Source organism: Platichthys flesus, chromosome 18, assembly GCF_949316205.1.
Source record: "Platichthys flesus chromosome 18, fPlaFle2.1, whole genome shotgun sequence".
Taxonomy (NCBI): domain Eukaryota; kingdom Metazoa; phylum Chordata; class Actinopteri; order Pleuronectiformes; family Pleuronectidae; genus Platichthys; species Platichthys flesus.
In genome coordinates this window covers 18,517,350-18,538,868 of record NC_084962.1, presented here as the reverse complement: position 1 = coordinate 18,538,868, position 21,519 = coordinate 18,517,350, and the positions used below count along the sequence as shown (strand labels likewise).

At 42.8% G+C, this 21,519-nt stretch overlaps 2 protein-coding genes across 9 annotated transcripts in view; both read right to left on the bottom strand.

The window, feature by feature from the left end:
- LOC133973350 (DNA (cytosine-5)-methyltransferase 3A-like) overlaps window positions 1–18,915 on the bottom strand; it is a 37,860-nt gene extending 18,945 nt beyond the window's left edge. For 4 of the 8 annotated variants that reach the window (XM_062411128.1, XM_062411132.1, XM_062411133.1 and 1 more), the window contains exons 1-6: window positions 18,513–18,915; window positions 13,883–14,079; window positions 8,867–8,974; window positions 2,916–3,039; window positions 2,564–2,601; window positions 2,333–2,458 (exon numbers count right to left, since the gene is read on the bottom strand). In XM_062411128.1, coding sequence (XP_062267112.1) covers window positions 2,333–2,458; window positions 2,564–2,601; window positions 2,916–3,039; window positions 8,867–8,974; window positions 13,883–13,951 — 465 coding nt within the window. In that variant the 5' untranslated portion in view covers window positions 13,952–14,079; window positions 18,513–18,915. The other 4 variants (XM_062411134.1, XM_062411135.1, XM_062411129.1 and 1 more) reach the window with 3 other exon arrangements.
- On the bottom strand, window positions 15,966–17,510 carry LOC133973950 (keratin-associated protein 4-3-like). Its single transcript, XM_062412020.1, has 4 exons — window positions 17,500–17,510; window positions 16,426–16,499; window positions 16,298–16,307; window positions 15,966–16,056 (listed from the first exon to the last, which is right to left on the bottom strand). Exons 1-4 carry the CDS (start codon window positions 17,508–17,510, stop codon window positions 15,966–15,968), a joined length of 186 nt encoding a protein of 61 aa, XP_062268004.1.
- Window positions 18,916–21,519: the final 2,604 nt, after the last annotated feature.

Genomic DNA, 21,519 nt, shown 5'->3' with positions numbered 1-21,519 from the left:
TACCTCTCCATCTACCACATGCAACAGTCTGAAGACAAGCTGGTGTCAGTTTGACCAATGGGAGTTCACGCTGCATGATTTGTCTGTTTTTCATGTTATTAATCCGACATAACACATATAAGTTGTTGGTTGAACAACTTTTCTTTCCTCAAACAAATGATCTGTTGTCACATTTCTCTCGAAACACCGACTGCAGTTAATTCAAACACGAGAAGGAGGAAGCTGTGGTGATGCTCTCTACTCTCACCTCCCGGTGCGTTTCATTCAACTTGTGTTTCTCAGTCGGCCCGGTTAACTTTCTCTCACCCGTTCATGACCACACACATCCTGTCTCTTCAGTTTTATGCCATCCACACACACACACACACACACACACACAAACACACACAGACACTGCATCTACAGACACACAACCTCTCCTTGTAACAGCACAACTGCACCTTATTTTCTCCAATATGTTGTCAACATATTAACGCAAAAGTGTTTTACATGTGCATTAATGTGATTAAAATCTATTTTCTTACTATCTGTAGTGTCTTACTCTTTAATCATAGAAAACTGTATTGTAGTCAATATGATTATTAGTCCAATATTTAATCCCTTGTATCTCTCATTTTGGTCTCCACCGTCCCCTGAGTCAAAAAGTTGTACAGTTTGTGTCACCGAACTCCAAAACTGAGCTCTGTCATTGGAATGTTCAATGTCAAATCTAATGACATTCTTATCGTTGGATAATGAAATGTGTTAATTCACTGTGCAGAGTTTCTGAAGGTTCCTGATTATTATTGTATATTGATAACATCTTTTTTCCAGTGACACTTTCCAGCCTGACATAACAGAAGCTATTTAAAATCAAATCATCCCAGTAGGAACCTGGTAACACCTTCTTTTCATGGCCTGTAGATTTCCCGCCTGTGTTTAATCTTTGAATTCTTAGTTCTGGTGGCCAACTCACATGGATCAGATCACATGAGCGTAGAATATGTTAAGTATTAACGTTTGGAAGATCGCTTCAAGTTAAGCGGTGGGGAAGCGGCATAAGATTAAACAGAGCACCGGTGTTTTCAGGATTAAACAAGTACATTGGATCCATGTGGAGAGTTGTGTGCAAACATATGAGGAGAGAAGAAGAAGAAGAAGAAGAAGAAGAAGAAGAAGAAGAAGAAGAAGAAGAAGAAGAAGAAGAAGAAGAAGAAGAAGAAGAAGAAGAAGATATATAACCTATGCAGCAAAGACACATTAAAAACCAGCTTTTCTTCAAACGTTAAATGCACGGTTATTTTTTAATTCATGAACTTAAAAAAAAAAATGGAAAGAATAAACAGTTATCATGGCATATACAGGTCCTTATTATTATTATACTCTCTTTGGAGATGTTTTGAGTCTCTCCTGCAGCCGCAGCATGTTTCACACAGATCTTCAGTCACTGTGTGTTTCTTCAAGTGGTTCATGGAGGATTTTGAGATCTGCTTTGGATCACCGTCCTCTAGCAGCAGGCCGGACTGTTTGCGGTTTCAGTTTCAGGACATTTGCATCCAGAATTCATTCATGTTAAATTAAAACCTTCCCTGCATCTCTGCAGCATGTGCAACTGGCAGCAAACACAGTTATTAGAGTATTACTGCCATGCTGAACAGCTGGCAAACTAGTGGGCTACATCCACACTACTAGGTTTCTAGTATCAACTCTACACTGGAGTTCTAGGGTCGGTAAAGCGGACCTGGCCCCGATAAATTCTAAAACTCCGGGGCTGTGTTTCAGTCTGGATGTAAACGTTGACGTATAGAAACTCACAGCTGCTGAACCATCGAGTCTTTTTGGTCACGACTGGCTTTTCGTTGATTCATCACATTACAGTACACATCATTTAGCTGACGATGTTTAACACAGGCACTTTGTACAGTAAGTGCATCGACCATGAGGGTACAAACCCAGAAGGGCATGAATCACGTAAGTACATTAGCTTTATGGTTGGTTGCTCGTTAGCTCGTTAGCGCGTTAGCTCGCAGTGTTAGCTTCGATTTTACAAAGTTCAAAGTGGAATTTCTGAGACGGCTCTCTCAATTTATCAGGACATATGAATCAGGACATATGAATTGAATAATGTCCTCACAGCATTTTAAATGATGTCAAACAACACTTAAGTAGGTAGTAAGTAAGTAAGTAGGTTGAGTGATTTTAATATAGAGCTTTGGTTGCTCTATAATACAGAGCACCGTCTACAGATTCAGTTCCGAAAGCTTAAAATACTTCCCTGCAGATTTTCCGTTTCATTTTCATTCCGTGTCACCGTTTATCATTGCACACAGACAGAGACCTGATTCTCTCCCACCTCTATCTTCCAGCGGCTGAGCCACTCGTCTCTCTGTCTCCTGCTGATGTAGTACGGGTCGCCGGCCTGGAAAGTCACCCGGGGGACCGGCCTCCTCCGCAGCCTCCCGCTCTCCCCCTGCACACACTGACACACAAACAGTGTCAGTGTATTATGCACTGTACTGTCAGACCTGATGTGTGCTGGTTCATTTTAGGAAGGAGATTAAAAGAAAACAACGGCTCTTCTCACCTCTTTGGGGGAGTCGCAGCTTCTGTCGTCTGGCTCGTCTGCAGGAGAAGAGAAGTTACAGGAAATAGCCCATTTTAACAAGAGGTGCAATGAGGAGGTAAAGTCATAATTTTCATACATATTTTAGACAAATGCCCTCAAACACTGCAATCTGGAAGCTGTTTAGCAGCTTATTATCCAGGTAAACTGACAGGAAGTGCTTCTGAAAACACACATCATGTCAGGATTGGAAAGTTCTTATGTTAGATATATCTTCCTGGAAATCGTTATTTGAAAATTTGAATTTTTGTATATATGTGAACAAAGCCATGTAATTTGAAATTATATGACTTTGCATTAAAGCTATATATACCCTTATTCCTCTTGGTTCTGTCTAGTTTCCGACGCCCACGCTTCTTGCGAGGGGAGGGGGAGGCCTCCGGCTCCTCAGGCGGGGTTGGGGGGGCATTTGCACAAGGGTCAGAGGTCGCCATCTCCTGGGAAACAGACGGAACACAGTCTGGGTCTGAGAAATCTGCTGCTTGCCCTCGTCTAGACCCATCAAAGCAAGCAGGCATATTAACCGTACACACATAAAAACTTGTGCATGTACACACACAATCAAAGAGCTGCTGCAGCACACGCACAAAGCTATTAGTCTGCTCTTATTAGTGCAACACAGAGCAGGTACGTCCAGCAGAGCCCGTCTGCAAAGGATCAGCCTAATAAACACCCTCAACTCCCATTAACACACACACACACACACACACACACTCTTATGAGATGAGAAGGGGAGTAACACCGATGTCATTAACAGCGATAATAATGATTAATGAGCACATTTATGCTAAATGATGCCAACCCCCTTAAAATGAAAATCAAAAAAATCCATCAGCCCCACGGCAGCAGCCACGTCTAACTCTGATCATGCCTCCGCACTCAAAAGGCCAGCCGGGGTTTTATGTGTGACTGTGGCTGAAAGGCTAACACCTTTTATAGATGAGTCGTTAAAGAGCGAGGAGCAAGGGGTGAATGTCAAGCTCAAAGGCTACGCTAACCGCGGCTAGCACTCACGAGCCCCCGGAGGCTGTAATGAGCAGGTGAGGCGACCTTCAAAAGGCAGAGGACTCACAACGGCCCCGGGACAGATTGAAGTGCACCAGCCGCACACTGGTTACACACACACACTCGATGAGAGGTGGACAATTTACGCATTCATTGTGCGCCGTTGTAACAAATAATTGCAGATAACCAAGAGCATGTGTAAAGTGTCTTCTCTGAGAGTTTAGGCAGGATCAAGCTCTAAGAGCCAGTTGGGTTTTTATCATCTATCGTGTCATCGTCAGAAAAGTAATCGTCAACTTTGAATTTTGAATTAATGTCCATCATCTACTTCTTATCCCTTACGTTGTGGGCGGGGGGCTGGGGCGGGGGACAATCCAAGCTACAGTCCAATTAGACTCTTCATTTACCCTAATCCATATCTGATGTCTTTGGGACTATATGGGAGACTTGAGTGAATCTATGCAGACTGAGGTTGAACAACCCCCGCCCCCCCCCCCCCCCCCCCCCCATCGGATTAATGTTTCAGACCTTTTTTTAAGGAACATAAAGTGAAATACTTCCTGCTTCTCAAAAGTGAGAATACGTGAAAGTAAAATGAATGTGTTTGGATTCTGGGCAAAAGAACAACGTTTGAAGAGAGAACCCTCATTCGGAATAAATTATAACTTTACTCTGTGTATTATTGTATTACACTGGTAATAATTAGAATATTATAATGATAATGATAGTTAGCTGTGAGCTTTGAGTTCATGTCTTCAAGCAGGATTTCATCTCTTGCACATTTCCGATCTCAACAATACAGAGTTTGATCAATGACGTAGCAGCAGATAGTGTTTAGTTTGAATAGAGTTATTAACACTGATAGGTCTCATTAACAGACAAAATATTAGGGAATGAGCTGCTAAAGTAAAAGTGAATAGACTTGTTTGGGAAAAACAAAAATAGAGATTTGTGTTTACATTATCTTACTGACACCATTAAACACAGAAACATGTGACAAACACAAAACTTCTGACTAAACAAATACACTAAATTCAACTATGCAACAAAAAATTCAAGCGCGTACCTAGAAAAATACAAATGCATGACACTTATTAACTGACATAAATTAGCTTACATGGATTATTTTAAAACAAATCATGAAATAAATCAAATTAAAAATAAATAAGTGCAGCAGAATCTATCACGTGCACACGTAACATGTTCATGTGCCCTCGACGAGAACACATGAGCTTAACATTAAACGTCTTAACCCCAAAATGAAACTAAAGCTGCATTAAGGCATAGTTTTTATTAACTATTAGTTCTCACTACATCTGCATCTACTTCTAACTTTTAGGCAAACAACTCACTACTTACACATTCAGCAGAAACAGAGGAACCTGGACTCGCAGTCATCTTTTTGGCCACATGGTCGAATGTAAAGTTCAACTCAGTCCACAGACTCGTGAGAAAGTGCGTCTGGACGTCTTTTGATTGCTACATGTTCGACGCTCTTCGGCCACTTCAGCCTCTCCGGCATTCAGCGATAGACAGGAAGTGTACAAACAGCCTGTGTGAGCCAGTTGAACACTTCCCCCTCTGAGAGCAGGTGTGTGTATTTGAGGCTGTTTTAGTGTCACTAACAAAAATATGACTTAATGCAGCTTTAATGTCGAACGGCGTGGATTTTAAGACAGGGAACTATTCAACCCTTTAGGCGCCGATGACCTGAGATCAGCATTAACTCAAACACAGAATCTAACTCCTACGTATTTTCACTGTTGGTCTCTGTGGCCTCCTCGCTGACCTGCACTTCCTCTTATCTCAACGTCCAGCCTGGACCTGGAGTGACAGGCGGCGTGGAAAGTACCCGACTCAACTGAGCGGCTGAACTCTGACCTGAACGGGTTTCTTAGGATTTTATAAGTGGGATGAAAAAATGTGATTATACCCAGGAGGAGGCCGGGTCAGGGAACAGGAAGTAGCAAACAATAAAACAATAGTAAAAAAACTCATAATCGTCTATTTATAGATGAGAATGTTGAGTAACTTAGTTAATTATTATCCAAAATGCTATTTCCAATACCAGCGTGAGACACATGGAAGTAACATATGTGCAGAAACATGTGCATCATCATACTTCTGACCTTTCGCGTGGAATAGCTGTGAGTTTCAATCCAGATTGTGTTTAGCATCAAATAAATCTCGCAACGTTAATTATCTAAATGTCTTTCATCTTCCAGCTCAACCCTTTTCATCTGTTTTCTTATGAATTTTACTTTTTCTCGCTTCAGTTTTTCTAGCCAACACTAGAGATAGCTGCTGCGGAGACACTGGCGAGAGGAGCTATCCCTAGTTGCTAGATTAACTGAACTTTTAAAAACTAATCTAACAAATGATTTGTTTGTCAAAAGCAAAAACAAAGGAAACACCTGACAAGTTTGTGTTGTTTCACAGCTATTGGCTTCAGACTATACAACAGAAACACATGTCAGTCAGTGTAACACACGACTATTTCTACTTTGTCGCACATCTGCTGTGAGTTAAAACAGGGATTGTCCAATTAGGATCCATAAGCTGCGTATAGAGGAATTTACATGTGAACATTTGACATCTTTTAAACAAAAATATAATAACTTTTATGACAGATTATCAGTTAAATCTGATGAATGTAAACACAGATTAATGTAGAGATTCAATAAAAGTCTTGACAGTAGTCTGAGTTTGCTACTTCTAATACCAATACTACTACTAGAACTACTTCTTCTGCTGCAAGTATTACTGCAACAGCTACTGCAACAATTTAAAAAAACGTGACAAACAACATTTCAATGAACCAAAGCAGCAGGTAAACACAAGCTCAGCTACTTTTTGCAGTGTTGTATTATTTTTGGCCCGAGAAAGTCATTTTTTTTTTCACAGCTCATGAAACTTTCTGCCAAACATTGCGAACACAACCACAATGTTCCCAGAATCTCTCAGGGACCTTTGAGGTTTTGGCGCGAATATGGAAAAAAATGCCAAAACAAACCTGAGTGAGCTGCGTCAAAAAAAAAACTCTGGACACTTCAGGGCACAAGTGAGGACCTCGATTGTTTAGTTTGAGCCTTTGTCAAGATAAAATCTAGTTTTTATTTTGTGCATGAATGGGTTCACTGTTTATAACAGACATCATCACAACTGGTGATGTAACAGTGTGTAAATGTTGTACTATTATAGTCTCTTTAATCCTACTGTACTTCAAACTACTCTGAAGTCTTAAAAAGCCACAAGCACACACACACTCACGCACACACTCACTCACACACACACACACACACACATGCAGAAACCCCAGCTGCCTTCACACATGGTGCCAGTGGCAGCAAGCGAAGGAGAAACGAAGGAGGAAGGAAAGACGACGAGTCCGACACCTATCTGAAGTTTGAGTGCCGAGTGAGCGGGCGCCAAAGAAAACTGAGGAGCAGCCAAAAAATCTAAAGCGTGAAAGGAGCAGGAAGAGAATGGCAGCTCCGAAAACAGCTAAGTACCGTGTCGCTGGTGTAATCATCCGTGAAACATTCTTCATTACTGTGTGTGTTTGTAATAGAGGTGAGTGAAGGAGACAAGTGAAGGAGACAAGTGAAGGAGACAGAGGAGGACAGAGTGAGGCTCCATCCCTCTCTGCTCTTTATGGTTAGTGCCACTGACGGCTCCACCCTGAGCTCCACACAATAGCTCTATTCCTGGATAGACTCCACGACGTGTGTGTGTGTGTGTGTGTGTGTGTGTGTGTGTACATTTCATGCTTAAGACCATCATTAATCGATCATAGAAAACGTGTTCATACAACACTGTGATAAGAACTACTAACACTGATAAAACAATTATTGTTATACTACTAGTCCTACTAATGTCAAGACATAAAAGCAAGACCAGCCCTGCTCTTTAGTGTACACACACACACACACAAATAGACACACACACACACACACACACACACACACACACACACACACACACACACACACACAAACACACACAGACACATAAACACAGGTCTTGTTTGATCAGCTATATTGACTTGCTGATTCTGCCGCAGAGTTCATTCAGTACAAAAGGACACACACACACAAACACACACGCACACACTGAGACACACAAGCACACACACACACACACACACACACACTGTGAGCACTAAGAGGATGAATGAAGAGGGAACTAAAGATGCCAAAGACCTGAAGTGTGTCAGAGTGGAGAACTGCACAGCACAAAGTCATTACAGCAATAATGCAGCACAGATTATTTCTGCCAGCCTCAAGGTGATTGGAAGGTTGCCAGTTCGAATCCCCCGGTCAAACCTACATTAGGGTAGTACAGTGACATTGCCTCTTTGTGTACGTACAAGTACCCAAGTTAAAAAACTACAGCTTAACTGGAGTAATGTACACGTTTTATGTTTGCACAAACACATGCAAATATGCAGTATAGATATCCAGTATGAGCAGATGTGTGGATTTGAATTACCACAGAGTTTATTTAATCTATCCTGTGATCAAATGTTGCTATAACCAGAGTTCCGTGTTGACAGTATCGCTGTATGACAGCTCTGAGATTGCGTAGAGGTGTGTGTTTGGATAGTAAAACAACGTGTGTACATCTCTAAAGAGTGTGTCTGTGCTCTAATGTCATCATTTCTCCCCCCTCTTCCTCTTGAGCTGACTAAGTGAGTGAGGTGTGAGGTTGAGGCCCACAGTTATCTCCAGAAGAGAAATCCAGTCCAACCTGAAGGATTTGATTAATACTCCTCTTGTTATTAACCCAGAACACGTATTCTGATTAAGTGCTAAAGATGACCTCACGTCCGTGATTACAGCTCGCGTCTGAACATGTGGGGGCTGAGCAGTGAAAATGATGATGAGGCTGGAAACCATGAGGAAGTGAAACCAACGCTACATGTCTGAGGGGAGCGAACGCACAAGAGCTGGTTTCAAACAAAGTCTCCATGTCACTCAGCAGAAGAACAGAAAGCAAACGGAGCTGCTGCGAGGAGGAACGTGTTCCATCTCGTCTTCTGTCAAACGCACTCGACAGTGATGATTAGTTAATGTAGAGAGAGTGACCTGAGTCCTCTGTGACACGCTGCATAGCTGTGAGTTAACGTGGAGTGAGTACGTGCATGTTCAACAGGTCTCTCCAGGTTAGAGGGTGGAAGCAGGAGGATGAACAGATCGATGAAAACGTCTGAGGTGGTTTTGAAGCATTGAAATCACAGGGTGTAATTACAGCACTCACAGGAAGCAGCTGCTTGCGTTTCCTTCCAGGGCGGCCCACTCTGCGCTTGGTGCGGGGGCTCGCCGGCGTCCCCTCCTCCGGACTGTCCTGGTCCGCTCCATCTTCACACTGGAGCAAAGTACAGAGAGGCCACATCAAACACTGAGGCATTCGAAACGACTGTATGAAGTAATGATGGATGTCAGCTGGCGGCTGTGATCACAGGCAGTGTGGTGAAGAAACAGCATCAACTGAATAGAGGGTGGCAGCTCATTGAGGAAAAACCCCATGAACAGGGTTTCAAGGCTTTTTTGTGAAAGGAGAAGAAGCTGAAACTGAAGATAAATTCAAAAAATACAATTTTAAAAGTGAATTTATTAAAAGTACATGGGTAAATAAAGAAAACCTACGATGGCACTCAACATACTCCGAGTCTGACAAGCCCAAACAGCCACGTTTAAACTCACTAGATCCAGATTTCGGATGTTCATGAGTGTGCACAAAATCGTGCACACTCATAAATATCAGTCCTCTTAACATCCCTGATTGTTTTCATTAAGATTCATGAATTATTCCCGGAGCATTCAACGAACATGTTGAAAAACAACCCAAATCTCACGATAAGAAAAACAAATCGTGGATCTGTCCCTTGATCTGGATCCATAGCAGAACTGTAAGGGCTCATTCCCGGAGCCGGACCCGACCTTCCACCACGTTCTGTGGTAAATCCCTCCAGGAGTTTCCCTGCTGATACCCTCCCTGGTGGGGGGGTAACCAGTAAATGACCTGTTTACAGACGTGTAATCCATCTGTGTTTAGACAACACGCACTGGTTGGACCAGAGCGGCACTGGATTCATGTGAGCACACGGACACACAACACGTCTCTGTGCGAAACTTGAACAATTCATCTGAAGTGTTTGAGAAACTTGTCAGAAGCTTTGAGAACATAATGCTTCTCTGCAGCTCTGGATCTGAACTAATTCACCTCGGCCTTTTGAAACAGCTTCCTCAGCTCGGCTCACGGCAGAGACAGAGCGGTACAGTAGAGCTCAGCACCTGTGTTTTAACTGCATAGTGTGTGTGTGTGTCTTTGTGTGCGTTCGTAAGTTAAAAATCAATGAGAAACACAATTGAGATCCTTCTAACCACAGGAATTAACCGATTAATTCAGCTCAAACAAAAATGTGCTGACATTTCTTCCTGTGTGTTTCAATTTGATTTAATTTGACTTGTTGTGACTTCACTTGAACTTTAGTTTAATGAAGTGGGAGGATCTCATCTCTTTCCCAGGCCCAAAACCTTTAATATATTATGATTGATCGAAGGGTCTGTGTTTCTAATTAACACATTTTCTTTTGTAGGACTCAAACACAACCTGTAGGACTTGGACTTGAATTTGCCGCTTTGCCTCTTTGCCTCTTTGCCTGATGCTAGAAGCTGTTTCCTTGATTTTAATAACATCATAAATAATGAATGGGGGTGAAGAGAGGGACTATGTTGCAGGGACAGTGGCTTGAAGGGAGGAGAAGCCCGAGTGGATCAGGTGTGACTATCTCTTTTTAAACAGAGCTGTAAACCTCCCGACTCTCACTCGTGTCCATTCACACTTTACATTTCTACATCTGCTCCGGGCAAACTTTTTACTTTCTGAGTCTCGGGTCTGTGCAGAACTTTTATTGGACTCGAGAGGAACACCTGTTGTGTCTTTTCTTTAACAATGCAAACCTTCATGTGGCTTCCCCATGAACCATATCGCCGCCCGGTGCTTTGAGAGCAGTGTCGTGTTTTAGCCCCGGAGGCAGGAATTTGCCGTCCGCAGTGATTTTCATATCTTTCATGTTTGAGTGTTTAAATATGCGTCCCGGCCTCGGGGCAGAAATGAAAATCACTGGAACAAGGACCGAACCTTTAAACTCTTGTTACGCTGAAGTGAAGCAAACAGATGTAAACTCACCAGTCCCAGTAAATATTGGTTTTAATCAGAGGTTTGTGAAACTGGGATTCAAAGTGTGACCAGTGGTAAGTGATGTACACAATCAAAACCAGTGAGAAGCATCAGAGAGATCAAACTCCTCATGTCACTGGTGCTGGGTTCTGGATTTACTACTGATACTAATAATGAATCCTCTCCCTCTCTCATAGACTGTCTCCAGCTGTAGTGTAATCCCGGCGGTTTGATTCCGAGTGTCTCCTCTAATGTTGCCGAGCGGTCGCTGAGGAGCAGAAACTGCTCAGCAACTGTCTCCGACGGGGCCGGTGTGCCGAGTACAGCTCCTGATGTCACTTCCCTGACGATCAGCCTAGCAACAAGCTAGAACGAGGGGGGGGGGGGGGGGTAATGGCCATATGCCGGTGTCACGACACACACTCACTCACAGACCCGCACACGTTTTATACACAACACAACATGAGCCGAGAGTATGAAACAAGAACATAAAGCAGCACGGCGGAAAAAAAAAACACACAACCAAATCCTTTCAGGAATACGTCTCTTGCACAAACACACACACACACACACACACACAGACACACACACTAGTCAATCTGTCCGAGTGTCTTTGGTCTATTTCCGTCTCCCGGCAGGTTATTTTGGGCTGCTCCAGTTGCTAAGTTACCAGACTGAAACCAGGCGGACGGACAGTGGAGAGACAGCTCGTCCTCTTTCTGTCTCCCCCTCGTCCTCCCTCTCTTTCTACCTCTCTCTCTTTCCCCCTTTTCACGTTTCCTCTCCTCTGCTGCTTTTCTTTCTCAATTTCACTCTGATTCATTTCCCTCGCCTGATGATTGGTTGATTAATATGTCAATATAAAAAAGGACAAGACTCGTTAACGGAGATTCCTCCTTCAACACTGACTTTAAAAACATCTGTAATTCAGAGGATGTCAATACTGTGTTACACAATTTTTATATTTACACACAGAAAACCACCAACAGACTGAAGTTTAGACCCCAACTTAGCATCCTGGTTATTTACATGGTCCCACACTATCTGAAAGACTCAATCAACTTGCAATGGTTGCAAAGTGGTGGTTGTGGGTGGAAATAGAAGCAAGGGAACCCCCCCCCCCCCCCCCCCCCAGGTGTTGACAATAGAGGTTTTTTGTGTTGTTTAGAAGCTTCTTTCAAACAGTGGGTGGACTTCTACCTACTTTCTTCAACCCACAATCCAACATCATGTCCATTTCTATGAAAAAGGACACATGGAGAACCTGCCCAGCCCCCAACATGTGCATGCTACTTATCGAAGACACACATACAGACCTGATCCAATGTCTGGTCGGGTCAAACAGAAGACATTCTCCACAGCCCATTGGCTATCGTCTGAATTTCCCCTCTGGGGGCAACAGCGAGTATTTTGAAGCTTCTGGATTGGATCCATATACTGGATATCTGGGCCAAGACTCCGTTCCCAGTGACCAAGTTCAAGTCCGACAAATCAAATGTAAAGTTTCTCTGCACAAATCACCAAAGCTGATACTTGTGGTGGGAGTTTTAGGTCCTGACAACATTTGGGCTGATTAACAGCTCCTTGCATATCAATGCAAACAAGGCCTTCTCAAATCTGATTGGTCAAACTAGAAAACGGAACCCAGAAGAACCCCAACATCTTTTCTACTCGAGAACAGATTCTGCACATTCACACGTAGAATCTGTTTATAGAAACAAAACAGATCAGAATAGAGAGAGAGCACATGATGAGCTGTTAACGACTCTGATCCTTTAACGTCCTAAGAACAAATAGAAAGTCATAGAAAGTAATTGAATTCCTTTATATGTCTCAGAGACTCGTTGATATATATTTCTGCATCAACAGTCAAAACCCTCTTTAGCTAAAGACACAGAGAATCAGATATTGCTTTGATTGAGTTGATTGAATGAGACTAAACAGCTTCTCCAGAGACAGAGGCAGAGATGTTTGTTTATCTTCATCACTTTAACCAGTAGCTTCTGTCAGGTGCAATCATTTATAACTGGAATAAATCAAACCTCCCACACCTCAGTCCCCCCCCCCCACAGTTAAAACCTCCCAAACACAGTGACTCACTCTGATTTCTCTCTCTGGGCTTTTACTTGACTCTCTGAGACACACAGCGAGCGAGAGCGAGAGAGAGAGAGAGAGAGAGAGAGAGAGAGAGAGAGAGAGTTAAGTCTCTTGAGTTAAAGAGACCCAGCGAACTCTTATACGGGAAACTTTGTCCTCGTTGGCTCGTTGCCACTCTGTGAATGTGGAAGTAAGTGAGTAAGACGGGTCTTTATATAGCTGCACTATAGAATGAACTTCAAACCTCTCGCAGATTAACAACGGCTGCTGCTGCCCTGGGCTCTGGGGGGGGGGGGGCATATGAAAAGGGCCATTTTTCACCCGCGTGTGTGTCTGACTGTGTGGTAGCATGTGTGTGTGTGTGTGTGTGTGTGTACATGGGTATTTCAAAAAACAACAGCCCCCGAAAACAGTTTGAGACTCCAGACTCCTGCACTCGACTGTATGTGGCGGTGTGGAGTGTGGAATGCAGAGAGGCCTGTAGGTAATGTAAATAAATAACTGTAGGTTTAATTATTACACACACATACACACACACACACACACACACACACACACACACAGACACGCACGCTCTGACTTGCCAGATTTTCTGTGAGCATTGGCTAAAAACAGCTCATGCACTTCGTGCTCAGAAGCCAAAGTAGTGATGGTGGTGGTGATGAAAGCTGTAATAATATCTGAGGCTGCACAAATAACAGTAGTAGAATCTCCCCGCGTATGATTATAGAGGCAGCAACAATAACAATAACTACAACAGTGGCAGTGCAGTAGAAGTTGTGGTGCAGAGAGTTGAGGGTGGAAGTTTAAAAGTGCTGCAGAGACATTTTGAAGTACTACTACGTGACTTAAGTACAAACGTTAATGTTAAATCTACAGATACGATATAGTGAGTATTTGATGCAAAAGAAAACTGGCCACCATTAAACTGATTGAAATCATTGGACAGTATTTACATGTGATAATATATAAAAGTAATGATCCCACTCTCACCACATCGACCACGGTGTCCTTCGCTGGCGTCTGTGGCGTCTCCGTGGCGGCCGGACTATTGGACGGCATGGCAAACGAGTTCAGGAAGTGAAGAAAAAAAAAATAAGTGGAATGAATCAAAACATGGGAGATGCCCTCAGAAGCACCAGGTGCAGCTTCATTCAGTCCGTGAGTCGCTCGGTCCTCCCCCTCGCTCCCTGGAGATCAAACACACAACACAGGGCGGGACGTGAGTGGACATACAGTAGGAGGACACTTGTCAAGAAATCATTTTTAAGTGTGTGGTTCAGATATCCTTCTTCCTATCGACCCATTAACACACACACAAACACACACAAACACACACACACGCACACAATAAGCCCCAGAGTAAAACAGGTGTGTCTATGATCTACAGATGATGGATGCATAGTTGCTGCACATACATTTCATCGCTGAACAGTAACCGGTTAAAGCAGGAAGTGGTCCACATTCACACACTAACACACATACACACACACACACACACATGCAGGTGTCCTCAAAGGAAATCTGCTGGAATCAGGGTAGCTTTCAACACGGCTGTCCCACAGTGATTGATGGTCTGTAACCATTTCATTAGACAAAATGGCTGCGTTCACGCTGAAGGTACAAAATCATTGCTGAAATATGATTTTGGTTTCCTGTCACACGTGTAACTTTTATGTTTTATAGACATTGACGGGGGGGGGGGGGGGGGGGGGAAACACATTAGAGTTGACCTCTATGACCCTGATCTTCACTCGGGGCTCCTCATCTGCTAGGGAACCACCACCACCACCATCACTATCAGGATCCACCACCACGTTAAACTGTGAAATCTATTTATCTATCTTCATCTGTGACGTCCTTCATGAGATGAATGGACTCCCCCCCCCCCCCCCCCCCCCCCCCGCCATTTTCAAGAGCTTCTCCTTTTTCTCCATTCAAATAAAACTGGCTTCACTTATTTCCGTCTTCGTGAGCATCCTCCTCTTTGTCTACTGGTTTCAGTTACTGGTCACAAGCTGAGGACAAAGGAGGGTTAAACGTGTTTGTAAACTGGATTTGGGGTTTTAAAGCACATTACCACTGCAGCCACAGTGTCTGGCTCTTTGCTCGGGAGCCATTGTACAGTATGTCACTCCTCACGCTGTGGCCTTACATCACCTACTGTAAAAGACAAACAGGCGGCCGGGGCCAGTGTTACCAGCGGAAAGGCCGGGGTGGAAACTTTGCAGAAATGGGTGTACAGTATCCAGCCCTCCACCCCTGAGGGCTCCTTGCACGAGCTGCAGGCACCAGGCCAAGCAACTCCTCCAAGTTCTGCATATGTAGGTCACACACACACACATGCACACACACACAAAGACACAGACACACACACCTATAGCAGGTCTACATACAGACATTTAAATTGTTCCAGTCGTCATGCCAGCAGTGGTTTAAATTAGAACACAGTTAAAGGCCCAGAAGCCTGAACTGGTGGGAGGGGAAATGGTTGCGCATTGGAAAAGCTTGAAAGGTGTGTGAAGGTGGAGAGAGTCACACGTAGACAACAAATGGAAGGAGGCCATTAGTCTTCACAATAAAAGCACACACTGAATCACTTCCTTTGCTGTTTTATTTGTTAAACTCGAGTAGCTCTAAAAAAAAGTAGCCATGGCAGATCAACGTGTCTTTTGTACTTGAGCATAAAGAAAATCATGTTAAAGGCATTTAAAGCATATATTTAACTGTTTTATCGACTTTTTAACTTTATTTTAAATGATCATTCATAAAAATATGATATAGGTCATTACAGGATTTTAGAAATCCTAAGGTCATATGAGGTCATGAGTCCAACAACCCTCAACACATTTTTCTGAAATCTTTATGTTGCTAACCTAACTAAGCCTGACTAACTAAATCCATATTTAATGGAACTCAAAAACGAGTTAATTAATTAGTTAATTAGTTGATTGACATTAACATACAACTATTTAATAATCAATTCATTGTCGGAATCATATTTTACCAAAAATACCATGATTGTATCTTTTGTGACCACAAATCAAACACATTAAGGTTTGGGAATAGGTGAAGTTTAACAGCTACTAGTATAACAACTAGTATAACAGCAACTAGTATAACAACTAGTATAACAACTAGTATAACAGCAACTAGTATAACAACAACTAGTATAACAAAAGGTGTATCAGCAACTAGTATAACAACTAGTATAACAGCAACTAGTATAACAGCAACTAGTGTAACCACTAGTATAAGAGCAATTAGTATAACAACTAGTATAACAACAAGTATAACAGCAATTAGTATAACAACAACTAGTATAACAAAAAGTGTATCAGCAACTAGTATAACAACTAGTATAACAACTAGTATAGCAACTCTTATAACAGCAACTATAACAGCAACTAGTGAAATACTAGTATAAGAGCAACTAGTATAACAACTAGTATAACAACAAGTATAACAGCAACTAGTATAACGGCAACTAGTGTAACCACTAGTATAAGAGCAACTAGTATAACAACTAGTATAACAGCAACTAGTATAACAACTAGTATAACAGCAACTAGTATAGCAACAAGTATAACAGCAACTAGTATAACAGCAACTAGTATAACGGCAACTAGTGTAACCACTAGTATAAGAGCAACTAGTATTACAACTAGTATAACAGCAACTAGTATAACAACTAGTATAACAGCAACTAGTATAGCAACTAGTATAACAACATGTATAACAGCAACTAGTATAACAACAACTAGTATAACAAAAAGTGTATCAGCAACTAGTATAACAACTATTATAACAACTATTATAACAACTAGTATAACAACTAGTATAGCAACTAGAATAACAGCAACTAGTATAACAACAACTAGTATAACAACAAGTATAACAGCAGCTAGTATAAAAACTAGTATAACTGCAACTGATATAACAACTAGTACAAAAACTAGTGTAACAGCAACTAGTATACCTGCAACTTGTATGACAACTAGTATAACAACTGGTATAACAACTAGCATAACAGCAACAAGTATAACAGTAACTAGTAAACAACTAGTATAACAGCAACTAGTATAACAATGAGCATAACAACGAGTACAACAACTAGTATAACAATAACTATAATAACGAGTATATCAACTAGTACAACAAAGAGTAATCCAAAGATTCAGCCTTGCTCAGGGTACTGCGAGGCCTATTTTTCAAAAACACGTTCATTGCAGTTAAATGTTTCATTGTCAACACATTGATTCCAAGTAAGAGATGGAGCAAGACAACATGTATATATATATATATATATATATATATATAACACAGGTACAGGCTTTAAATATATATATATTAACGTTTTAACAAACAACCAATTTACACGAAAGCAACACGTAAACAGAAGACCAATTAAAAACAGGGTTAGAAGCTGTCAATCAACACAGAAGAGCACGACGCTCAAATCAACCTGAGCTGAATCAGTGACTCATGTTAATATAAAGCAAACAACACGTTGGATACACAACTGACATCTCATCCTGCAGAAACCTGCACGTCAGCCAACACAGGTCATCAACATCTGCAGTTTCAGAATGATGTTCACATACTTATACCTCCCGTCCATTGTTCTAGTTCAAATTGCATCGTTCTTAATTGTCTGTTTCGATCATTTCTCCCCCCCCACTCGTTAGAGGGAGTTACTTCCAGTGTGGGAACAGTCGTGCAGCTTGTGATGAGGATCTGTAGAATCTGCTGAGCACATGTTTATATGTTTTTTTATGGTAGTTTTACTCTTTTTCAGGGTTTAGAACAGAGGGTGTTCCACCTTGTTAAGATCTATAACACAAAGTGTGATATGTGCATGTGGGCTTTAAAGATCAAATGCGTCTGATTGATTGACAGGTGACTATACCTGCTGATCTATTCAACAATAACAATCTGCTCGGCCTAGCGTCGGTGGGTGAGGCTTTTATTTTTCAAATAGCAAACCGGAAGTAGCGTCCCCCTCGTGCTGCCTTAACGGAGCGCAGCATAACGATAATACAGGGAGCGACCTCACGCGGCCTTTACCGGACGGCCTCCGGGCGACCGGACAGTAATCCCGGTGTGTGTGTGCGGGGCGGGCCGCCGGTGCGAGACACGTGTCGGTGTGTGTACCGACGATAAGCTGCAGTGTGTCCGGTAATAAACACACACACACACACACACACGGGGGCGCGTTTCAGACCGAACGCACCCGTTAACCCCGGGCAGGCGCGCTCCCGCCAGCTCGGCTCCGCGCGCTGATGTGTCTGCATCTGGTGGTCGGAGGTGACTGCGCGCGCTCCGGTTTAACGTTACCTGCCGGTGCAGAGGGGTGGGGGGGGTGTGGGGGGGAGAACCGTCTCCTGTCCACCGGATAACGTGCAACACAATCCCGCTACACACCGTGCGTGCGGCCCGGTGGTTCGTTTTCTTTCCTCCGCCTCCGGTAAAAAACCCAGGTCCCCAAGTTCACCGCTCCGTCCTCACGCGCACATCATCCGCCGACACGGAGCCCGCGGAGCGCGCGAGCGATGACTCCAGGAGTGAACTTAACGGCGGTAACGGGAGCGTGCACGAGCCTGAATGTGATGTTTATATTTACCGTGTCTTCCGTCGCTCTGCCTCCCGGAGCCTGACGGTGGTTCTCTCTCTCTCTCTCTCTCTCTTTCCTCCCGTTCAGTCTCGACCTCTCTCTCTCTTTCGCACACACTCTCTCTCTCTCTCTCTCTCTCTCTCCGCTGCTGGCTCGCGCTCCCCCGCCTCTCTCTCTCTCGCTCCTCCCGTTCAGTCTCGACCTCTCTCTCTCTATCTCTATCTCTCTCTCTCACACTCACTCTCTCTCGCTCTCCTCCCGTTCAGTGTCTAACTCTCTCTCGCTTTTTCTCTCTCTCTCTCTCTCTGTCTCTCGCTCTCTCTCTCTCTGTCTCTCGCTCTCTCTCTCTCTCTCTCTCTCACTCTCTCTCTCTCTCTATCTCTCTAACTATCTCACACACACACACTCTCTCTCTCTCTCTATCTAACTATCTCACACTCTCTCTCTCTCTCTCTCTCTCTAACCGCAGAGGCTCTGCCGCACCACACCGAAAAGTTTCCGCCGGGTCCTAGTGTCTACATTCTAAAAATGTCACTCACGCGCGCACACACACGCACACAAACAGGTGTAGAGGTTGGAGTCAGGTAGGAGACACGAGCTGCGTCCTAATTCAAGAGGATGCATCCTTCGTCACAAAGAGAAGGCTCCTTCAAATGTGTCCTTCCAGTTCTCGGCCCAACGTATCCATGATTCATTGCACATGCGTGACAAAATAGTGGTGCACAAAAAAAAACGCTTTACTACGTTTTCGTCCCTAGCTTGGTCGCTAGACATTGGCAGTAACGGCGGGACAAGCTGGTGACGCAACAGGAAGTACAGACCGTCTCATTCCGTATTCGGCTGATGCGGTTTACAAGAGGCTGTGTACGATTTGTTTTCGTAGTTAGCACACGGGGTAATAAGGCGCTAGTGCACCGTAGATGGCTAGTGCCACCGGGCTGGGCCAATAACCCGAAAGAGGAAGTGGAAAATGGAAAAAAGACACAAAATGGCTACAAAGAAAGAAAACAAATAGACACATGACTGAAGAGACACAAAACGATAACTAGCGCTACGTTCAAGTTTAACGATACAAACCGGCTACAAATGCAAAGACTACAAATATATACGGAATGTGTCTAACCCAATGAGTAATAACTGATGTTTAGATAACCTTCCTGTTTCCGTGTGTTTGATGTCAGCAGTTTTCAGCCTGGAGGAAACTTTCTGTCACATCTGTCTCATCTCAGGGTTCAAGGCACTTTTAAAAAACTCTGACGCTACAGTTTCCAGAGTTAAGAATGTAAGATCTGAGAAAAGTACAAAAAGTTCTGGGATTCTGGACTGAAACAAGCCTCAGTTGTCTCCTTGTCATGTTCTACCTGAGTCACGTGACTCCACAGACACTTTCACCGACTTTCTTGCTCTGCTGGTTCGTTTTCCTTTGATCTTCCTGCTCAGGTTTTCCCGACAGGTGAAGCCGAGGTCTGTGGGAACAAGTTGAGACGTGCGCTCCAGCTGCTGTGGACCAGGTCTTCTGTCAAACATATACAGAAAAGAAAAGAAGCAAATATAATCGACACAGAAAACTTTGAAGCAGCTGCTGATGAACAAGAGGATACATCTCGGTATGAAGTGTGGAATCAGTGTAAAAGAAAAGTCTCTGTGGAGCTTACTTTGATAGAAACATGTATTTAATTTGTGTTGTATAATATTGGTGATGATTTTAGTTGAATTTGCTCCCCTCAGATCTGAATAACTATTTTTATTTATAGATAATTCCCCTAAAGAGATGTCGATCACCTATCAATCAATCAATTAGTCCATCGAGAGAAAATGTTTGTGATAATTTCCTTTAACGAGCAAAAAGGGCAAAAAAACTTCTCATTACAGGTTCTGAAATGTGAAAATCATTCTTCTATATCATAATAAGTTATATATATATATATGAGCAAATCCAAGTTGTGGACGCTATATTGATTCAGAGTTAATTGCTTATTTCAATTGTCAGATCAAACAGACCTCTGCTTGATTCCTGCAGTTAGTTTCTAGTAGAGAAGGTTAAACTCAGTTTGACCTCTGAGAAGAAAAAGATCTCCACCACACAGGGTCATAACTGTGTGTGTGTGTGTGTGTGTGTGTGTGTGTGTGTGTGTGTGTGTGTGTGAGAGAGAGGGCACATAAGAGGTGGGGGTTATTTATAGCAGTCAGTGAGGTCACAGACACACAGAAAACCTCAGTGTGCTTTATTCAGTCTATAGTTTACCCCCCCCCCCCTTGTATATACACACACACACACACACACACACACCCTCACACAAACGCACATCCACTGAGTCACGACCTCTGCGGGGAGCTCATGGAAAAGTGAGAACTGCTCATCCACACTAACAAGGACACTAAATCAGGGGGGACGTTTTTTAAAGACTTAACATTGAGGAGGAAAAACTGGTGTTTTTAGTGTATGACCAGGCTGGGGGGGGGGTATTTATTTATAGAAACTGGGTTAGGACTGAAAAACACTGGCTCACAGGAAAATGAAAAAAAAAGCTTCCACCGGATTACTGAGATCACGTTTGGATGGAAATATGTGTGGGATTTATTTTTTCAGACTGCTGCCTGTTATTGTTCTACCCTCAGATTAATTACATTCCTAGAATGGTTGGATGTTTTTAAAGTAGTGGGTTAGAGGCCTAAAATAGGTAGGGTATTCTTAACGTGAGATTCTTCTTCACCATGATCCTGGAATCTCTGTCAGAGGTGGGAGAAAGATTCAGATGCTTTACTGGAAAGTAGAAAAACCAGTGTGTAAAAACTACTCAAGAAAAGTCCTGAATTCTTGTACTTGAATGAAAGTAATAGTGTAAGTAGATTTTCTAGGCAGTATATAGATGTTTAATAAAGCTCCTAAAGTAAAATTAAAAGCAATTAAAGCTTTTCATAATGAATGTCATAAATCAAAGTTGTAAACAATAAATTAAATCTTTAATACAAATACTGCACATTACTTTAACTCTTTAAAATGACTATAAGCAGG